The sequence below is a fragment of the Alosa sapidissima genome, chromosome 10, assembly GCF_018492685.1.
Source record: "Alosa sapidissima isolate fAloSap1 chromosome 10, fAloSap1.pri, whole genome shotgun sequence".
Lineage (NCBI taxonomy): Eukaryota > Metazoa > Chordata > Actinopteri > Clupeiformes > Clupeidae > Alosa > Alosa sapidissima.
In genome coordinates, this window is record NC_055966.1 from 4,001,840 (window position 1) to 4,010,687 (window position 8,848).

The 8,848-nt window shown below is 45.6% G+C and overlaps 1 protein-coding gene across 1 annotated transcript in view; it reads left to right on the forward strand.

The window, feature by feature from the left end:
- The window catches only part of dgat1b (diacylglycerol O-acyltransferase 1b), a 16,080-nt gene extending 9,223 nt beyond the window's left edge, over positions 1-6,857 (forward strand). Inside the window, exons 7-17 of the mRNA XM_042107932.1 lie at positions 2,414-2,542; positions 3,009-3,080; positions 3,194-3,297; positions 3,417-3,455; positions 3,565-3,606; positions 3,697-3,741; positions 4,079-4,191; positions 4,369-4,434; positions 4,734-4,821; positions 6,268-6,330; positions 6,440-6,857. Coding sequence (XP_041963866.1) covers positions 2,414-2,542; positions 3,009-3,080; positions 3,194-3,297; positions 3,417-3,455; positions 3,565-3,606; positions 3,697-3,741; positions 4,079-4,191; positions 4,369-4,434; positions 4,734-4,821; positions 6,268-6,330; positions 6,440-6,601 — 923 coding nt within the window. The 3' untranslated portion in view covers positions 6,602-6,857. The remainder of the gene's footprint in view (positions 1-2,413; positions 2,543-3,008; positions 3,081-3,193; positions 3,298-3,416; positions 3,456-3,564; positions 3,607-3,696; positions 3,742-4,078; positions 4,192-4,368; positions 4,435-4,733; positions 4,822-6,267; positions 6,331-6,439) is intronic.
- The last annotated feature ends 1,991 nt before the right edge of the window (positions 6,858-8,848 follow it).

Sequence of the window (8,848 nt, forward strand, 5' to 3'; positions counted from 1 at the left end):
ACCGACATTCCCAACACAACTCCTCTCATTTAGGTCTTGCTTTAAAGCAGAGATTTCACAGAAGTCATCTATTTTTCAACTTGCCAAAAGGCTGGTGGTAGATTATGACAGTGTAACATCCACATTCGGGGAAGTGTGTACTGCTCTCATGTTGTTTCTACATTGCCTGTGACTGTGGCAACAGCTGAGCGATCTTTTTCCAAATGTTCAATAATTGCTGGTGTACAGGCTATAATCAATTAGCTAAATCATTTGCTGTTTAAACCTTTTTTCGTGTTACATTCAAACGCAAAAGGTGCTTTGATATCTTTTTTGTTTAAACGTCGGCAAGCAGGCATGCTGCGGTTGCAATGAATGAGGATAATTGGTTTTATCTGCGGTGTTATTTTTTGCATTTTGAATATGACTCGCTCCAGCACGTCTACTTTTTTGCACGGTGCTTTCTTAAAGGAGCTGCACCATCTTACAACAATTGCATCTACATTTTCATATTAGAATGTTTTGTCAAGTGTAAGCTTAAACTACCGTGATCAAATTAAGTTTCCGTGCCCCCGCTGAAAGTCTCTTATGCTCTTATGCGCTTATCGTTACACTATCAAATCTATAAGTAACCGTGACAAATAGGGTATAAGATATATAAACTCACGCTATTGTATTATCATATATGTTTGGTAATGGCTCAGCTTTCTCTGATTGTTCTACTGACTTGGAAACTGCATCATGGAAGCAGTAAGTCAAGTCGCATCAAAAATAGTAGTGGCAGAACTCCAAAGTGACACCTTGGGTTGTTTGTGTCAACTGCAGTTTGTGCCATTTCTGCTGAGAAAATGGGGATCGTGATTCCTGAAGGAACCCGTCCAAACTTAACGGGGACCCACTGTATGTAAAAGAGAGAGAGTAGCTAGAGCAGCCAGCAGTAAGCAAGCGTTTGTGTAGGCAGCAGCAGCAACAGGGTAAGGACACCGTTTGCATCACAAAAGGTCTTGGGACATATCAGGCTGCTCTTGTCACCTGTCAGAGCCTCCGACAGCCCTCCAGCCTAACGCCAGTGGCAGCACAGCGTCCCCGAGAGCAGGCCTTGGGCATGTGGGCACAGTAGAGCCACAGAGTGTCCACAGAGTGTCCACAGATGCCCAGTGCACTGACTATACCTGAGGTACTCGACGCATGGTTTCTTTAAGACACGGCTGCTAAAGGCGTTTGATGGCGGTGGAGTATAGGAGCGTGAGCAGCTGGCTCTGTGCTTGTGTCCAGCGTGCTGCGGCGCTTTGTCAGGTGTGTGGACGCTGTGTGGACGCTGTGTGGAGTGCTGTCTGAGTGCTGTCTCAGCAGCCCTGCTCAAAGCCCTGGGTGTCGCTTTCCCTTTGTCTCAGCGCAGCTCCTCACCACCGCAGCACCTGCTGTCGCTCTCTCCAGTAGCCACCGATGGGGCCGCGCGGGGAAAACACAACACAAAAACCTTTGGCTGCGCATATCTTACTCCCACTCACATGCACATACAGTATGTCCACACACACACACACACACACACACACACACACACACACACACACAAATTACGCACGCATATGCGCTTCATCTCCGCGTGAGCTCAGCCCACATATCCTAAAGGAAGGAAAGAGATATGAAGCCTCCTCTACACCCCCCCCCCCTTTACCTTTCTCTCTGTGCGCCTGTTCCTCCTCATCTGCCGGCGCGGCGGGAGGGGACGGAGACGGACCATCTGCCGCTTGTAGCTCACGCAGAGTCCCCCCGCGCACGCAGCAAGGTCAGGGGAGCGCTGCCACCAACGCCGTTCACCGGCCTGGCACCGGCGCCCGCCAGCGGCTCTCTCCCTCTCTCTCCCGCGCGCGGCCGTGCCATCCGCCGGGGCGCCAGCAGGGGCCATTTCCACTCGGCATATGGCAGCTATTGATAAAGCCGTGGTGGTCCGTCAGATCGGCCGGCCGTCATGCCAGAGCCACGCGTGTGATGGAGGGATGAGGTGGAGGGATGTGGAGGAGGGATGAGGTGGAGGGATGGGGGGGGGGGGGGGGGATTTGGCTCACCACGCTCTGCAGCACCGGAGTGCTAAATTTCACTTAGACTGGGAACAGGCGGAAAGATACAGACATCCAACTGTTACACAGAAGTCTGACTCATAGCTTACTGTACCACTGGCAGTGTTGTAGACTTGGACTACCTACAGTAGCAACCCAAGTGTCCTCACTGCTATGGGCCTCATCAGTGCATGCTGACTAAAGCAAAAGCAATATAGTTACAGTTGCATCTGTTGAGAGACACGTACACTTTGTTTTCCTTATTGTGATGTTGTGTTTGAACCTCTGCTTGGTGTGTGTGTGTGTGCATGTGTGTGTGTGTGTGTGTGTGTGTTTGTGTGTGCGTGTGCGTGTGTGTGTGTGTGTGTGTGTAGTGGGAGCCTCTTTTGCTCTGGGCGTGTACACCATCGTCCTGCTGAAGCTGTACTCCTACAAAGATGTGAACAAGTGGTGTCGGGAGAGGAGGCAGGTCAGAGCACGCAGCCTGTCCAGATCGCTCTCCTGTGAGTAATGCCTGTCTGTTGGACATCCTTCCATCCTTAGTTTGCTACCTGTTCCCACATGGCCTCAGAGTGTGTGATGTTGTGAAGCTGGACTGCATGGCTCCTGTTTGACTGCACACATTTGCAGGCTGTGTTGCTCTGCTGAGCATTGAGAGTGTCTGTGCAGTTACACCTGTGACCCAATTGCTGCGTGCCCTTGATGGACATCTCCTCTGAGCTATTTTTACTGTAAACATTCACATGCCCTATGGAAGGCCCCGTTCTCTAAAGGCCTTGCTGCACTGCCACCTGCTGCTGGGATGAGGAACTACCCGCAGCAGCAGAGCGCCACACGCATCACAGGAGTTGGTGAAGCGCCGGTCCAGCTGTATTGTATTAGATGGTCATCATGTGTGTCCAGTATTGGTCCAATATGTGATTCTATTGGGTGAAGTAGTCCATCTGATTAGTATCTGCTCCTCCACAGGTCCATCCTCACCAACAATTAGCAGCTCTTCTCAGACTCATGTCTCTTACCCAGGCAATCTCTCTCTGCGAGGTAAGCAGGACTAGACACACACACACACACACACACACACACACACACACACACACACACCATGTTGGCACTATGAAAATTCAGACTCTCATGTGTTCCTTTTCTCATTTCAGACCTGTATTATTTTGTATTTGCCCCCACACTCTGCTACGAGCTTAACTTCCCTCGGTCTCCGCGGATACGCATGGGCTTCCTGTTGCGGAGGCTGTTTGAGATGGTAAGTCTGCACACCTGGCCTGGACTCATTCACAGGTGAAGATCACAAGTTCATATATATGACACTCAGCAGTCACCTAGGCCACCATCATTAAGTCTGCCTCCCATTCTCCCTCATAGCTGCTACTTACACAGCTGCTGGTGGGCCTGATACAGCAGGTATGTCTCAACATTTCTGTCATTTCTGTTCTTGAGACCAGTGCTCATTTACATTGTAACATTGCAAATGATGTAATTGAATAATAACCTTTATTCATCATTTATCCAGTGGATGGTCCCAGTTATCCAAAGTTCAATGAAACCACTGCAGGTACTTTGCTTCAAATATTTCTGTTGTGTATAATTTACAGAAAAGGTGTCTCTGTTTCACAACTGTATTAAACTTTTCCTTTTTTTGTAGGAAATGGATTATTCTAGAATGGTGGAGCGACTCCTCAGACTGGCGGTGAGTGGGGTGGCTACTGTAATGTTCAGAAGCTAATGCACCTTACATTTTCTGACTCATATTGATGTGAGTAATGAGACAAACCTTTCAGAAGAGAATGGGGGTCACAAGTCCAAAGTGTGGTTTATATTTAACTCTCATATTTTACATAAGACTCAGATAAGTGAACAAAACAAGTCATAAAGTTAACTATAGATCATGGACAGATAGATGTGTGAGTGATTTTTAAGAGAGAAGGGCCATACTATACTTTTATCCAACGCACTCATTTTCAATTCTTTGCCATGAAACACAAATCAGACCATAGTCATAGGACACCTCTCTTATCTCCCAACAGGTTCCCAACCACCTGATCTGGCTGATCTTTTTCTACTGTTTTTTCCATTCTTCTATGAACTTCATGGCCGAGGTGCTGCAGTTTGGGGACAGAGAATTCTACAGGGACTGGTGGTAGGTGCTCTCTCACTGTGTTCACCTGTGATGGTGGCAGTGGTTGAATATTTCCAGTTAATTACCTCAGATCAGTCCGAGACATTTCATTTTTCGATTTTCAACCTTCGGTTCTGGTATCCTGTCCACTATTGTGTCTTATAATCTTATAATTCAGGCCCTCGTTAATATTTGCAGGAACTCTGAGACCATAACTTATTTCTGGCAGAACTGGAATATTCCCGTCCATAAGTGGTGTCTCCGGTGAGTTTAACCATGAACACGTGAATGAAAAAGAAATAACATTATCCCCACAAATTGTAAGAGGCATTAATGGAGGCTTTAAAAGACCGCAGCAAAAGCTCTTTGAGTTGAAATGGGACGGGCATTCCTGAAATTCCAATAACAGCCTAATCCCATTCTACTTGTGTGATTTATAAATCCATGTTTGGGTCAGCCATGCACACACACATACATTCCAAACGTTCTCCTGATTGCCCACCGTAGTGTGGGACTGCAGTGTGTGTGAGTGGCTTGTCTAACGTGTGTCTCTGTCTCCTCAGGCACTTCTACAAGCCCCTGCTGAGGAGAGGAGGCAGTAAGTGGGCCAGCCAGTCTGCAGTGTTCTTCCTCTCAGCGTTTTTTCATGAGGTGAGCGGAGCGGCTGCAGATGCATGAGTAACCTAGCAGAAAGCCTTTAATGCCTCAGCAGGAGCCCAGGAGTCGAGTGGTGTGGCAGCTGTGACAGCAGTTAATTGTCCTTGTCACGGTTTAAAGGACTCGTATCATCCATTATAACTATGTACACTTGACTCTGCTAGTTGTGCTCTGCCATGCTAACTAGGGGGGAAAAAAACTGTACAACCAACCATTATGATAAACGGCAGGTCTAGTTTGAGGGAATAATCAGTAAGGCTTCCTACCCTGTGGGGTGACCCCTAGCCTGGGCAGTAAGGGACAGCAGTTCAGTTGTCCCCCGCACCAGTGGCCTGCTCCTGTGCCTGGGGATATATACTGTATCAGTGGTGGCGAGCTTAAGTGTCTGAACAGCGCTTGGCTCATCTCCAGCACGCTTCATGTGCGCTGAAGGTCAGCACTGAAGGATGGCAGGGTGAGCAGAGCAGGGCCAGGCCCAGTATCAGCGCTCCTGCTGCCTGAGATAAGAGCAGGTTCCGCCAGGAAGCTCCGGCCGGCCGGCAAGTCGCAAGTGAGATATCGGCCCTTTGGACAACCCCCTTCTCTTCCCGGAAGCTCACCTTCAGAGGACATGGCGAGGTCAGCAGCGTCTCTGGAGAACCAAAGCTGAAGTTCCTTTGAACTTCGTGGTCACACTGGCCACATGCCCATAATCACACATGAAAACACACGTGACCACCATCCACAACTCACCCAATTTCTAGGACTCTGTCATGCAGGACACTATAATGCAGGACACTGCATGAGAGACCAGTGAGATGCTTGCATGTAGTAACTTCCCAGTATTGCATCATCTGGTGATAATTGTGTGTCTAGTGTGCAGTACATACAGTACACTAAGGGACAGAGTGCCGCTGCACACAAGGACCTTGCCCTACTCTCTGTCCTCCAGCTCTCTAAGTGCCCTCTGTGTGTGCACATTCCCTCCTTCCAATCCAGGCTAAACCCACCTTTACAACTCCTGCAAATCCTATGTATTTCTGTGTTGTGTGCCCTGATATTGAAGATTTCTTTTTATTTATGTTTTTATGACTATTGGTCCAGTGTGCTTTTCTGTATTATTTGTTATTTGTTATCTTTAGTTATCCACTGTACAGCACTTTGGTCAATTTATGCTGTGTTTAAATGTGCTTTATAAATTAAATTTACTTACTTACTTACTTACTTACTTACTTACTTACTTACAAAAAATTGGGACGGCATGCACATTAAAAAAATGAGAATAGTCTTCATTTGAACTATTTGAACTATTCTATTTAACTATTCTATTTTTTATTAGTATTATTATCTATTTTGACGCTGTGCAGAATGCTTGGGTCGCGCCCCCAGTGTAGCCTGGTGGTTGGCGTGTATCATGACTGCAGAGGTGTTTGAGTGTTTGTGTGTGTTTCTGTTTCGCAGTACCTGGTGAGTGTGCCTCTGAGAATGTTCAGACTGTGGGCGTTCATGGGGATGATGGCACAGGTGAGGCACCGTAGTCACAGTTTTGTCCGATGACCTGAGAGGTGTCTGTGCGTCTGTGCCAGGTCTAATGCGCTCTGTCAGTGTGCTCATGCTCTTCCATTTCTTTCAGCTTCCACTGGCTTTCTTTGTGGGCCGCTATCTAAGAGGTAACTATGGGAACGCAGCAGTCTGGATGTCACTCATCATCGGTCAGCCCATTGCCGTCCTCATGTATGTCCATGATTACTATGTCCTTAATTACCAAGAGCTACCACAAACCACAGGACTTTAGGACCCCACACACATCCTTGTATCCCATCCCATCCCCATACCACAAACAGCCTTGTGTGCAGTGCAATGAGTATATATTTTTGTCAGCCTTGTGCCAGGAGTATATAATTGTGTGAGTAAAATATGTTTCATATTGTTACACACATCATTTGTAAACCTTTATACTGTGTACACTACTACTCAGCTGTAAGATGCTTTGAGGTTTTTTACATTTAAATAATGATTTTAATGTTTTAAAATAAAGTTATTAAAGTGTGTGTGTCTGTGTGTGTGTCTGTGTGTGTGTGTGTGTGTGTGTGTGAGAGAGAGAGAGAGAGAGAGAGAGATAGAGACCTGCTCAATATTTAAATTATGCATCCTTATAAGGCAAGAGGGACATCTAGTGGAGAATTGTTACCGGATTGCGGTGCTGTATATGAGAATGTACAATTATGTCCTGGTGTGGAAGCATTCATCAACTCTAATTACATTCTGCTGTGGGAGTTGGAGGCACTCTAATCTCACGCTGTGTTCTTTCTGCAAATCTGGCTGCTCTTCGCAATTTGTTCTCTGATGATGCGAATATCACGAGTTCCCAATCAGCATGTGGAGGGAGAAATGGCCTGTGTGATAACACCTTCAGCAGCCCGCCTCCTAATGTGTACGTTTCTTGTCCCAAACTCCCTGCTAGAGCTTTTGAAATATCTTTGTGTTCTGATGGTATTATCACAGAGCTTCAGCTTGTTTAATATTCTGCCAGGGCCACTGACATTTATGAGGCAGCAGAATACAGTGAAGTGCTTGCCATGATGGTAGAGGAATATGGATTGTGTTTAGTCTTTACTGTGCCCTAGAGGACCATGTGATGGCATGTAGAGCACATGGGGGAACCCTACAGGCCTGCTCATGGTGCCTCCAGAAGCCCAAAGGATCTGTTCTAATCTAATGTATATGCTTGAGTGTCAGGATGGCACTGTGAAGGTGACTGGATGGGAATGTAAGCGCTGAAGTGTTTACTTTACAGTGATAGGAAGAACAGACGGGATGAGGTGTAAACAAGCATGGCTTAGACCAGTCCTCCAGCAGACTTTTATAGGGTCAATATACAGTACAGTCACCGCCAGGTGTGGGCAGACCAGGAGGTGACCACCAAGATGTTTATTTTGTATTCCCAAATCTAGACTTAAAAGTCAGTCTTGAACTGGTGATGGCAGTTTTGTAGGTGATGCGTACCTATAATTATCTAATAATATAGAAATAATAGCAATCACCATATCCTTAAAATGAGGAAATAATCCCCCGACTGCAAAAGAAAAGGTTACTAAATTTGTCTTGTATAAAGTTCTCCAAAATAGAGGGTGTAGGCTACTCCATATGAATATATGTATAGTGAGAGTCTTTGATGTGACCATAGCTGTGATGTGTTCATAGGGCCCTATACTGTACTTAGGATTAAGCTGATGATACACAAGCTTATTTGAACAATGTTTGTGCCAATGTTCCTGAGTATTGTGGTTCTGGCACATTACCATTGATATTGAGCAACATTTTCTTGAGAACTATAATCCAGTGGTGTTCCAAGGCTGGGCATGTCATTGTTTGCATTTCCTATTTGGTATAAGAGAATTATAAGGAAATCATAATGGCAACAAGGACAGGTGGCGGTGTCATGCTGTTCTCGTACAAGTTTAGGTTGGTTATCAGCCTGCCCTGCACTCACTTAGTTTGGAGCGTAGCCAAACAGTGCTGGCCTATACTGGTACTTACTTTGCCTTTGTAGAATCGAATTAATGAGTCTTTACTAAGCATAACATGAACCATATGATATGCATCTTTGCTATTTAAAACGCCAAGGTTATAGGCTATATAGTTCGTTTTTACAGCAAACAGAAATGTCAAGATAGCAACAGGTCATTACATCCTTTAATTGTCAAAATATTATTGCCCATATTAATATTCAACCAATGAGCAAATGAGGCTAGAGTCTGTGGATCTGTCATCTGTCAAACGTGAGCAGCAAGGGCAGGCAAAATAGGAATTATAGATAGATAGATAGATAGATAGACAGATAGATAGATAGATAGATAGATAGATAGATAGATAGATAGATAGATAGATGGATGGATGGATGGATGGATGGATAGATAGATAGATAGATAGATTGATTGATTACTTTATTCATCCCCAGAGGGAAACTATGGTGTAACAGCAGCAATTAATAATATAAACATATATCACACATATACATACATACAAGTTCAAAAATAAA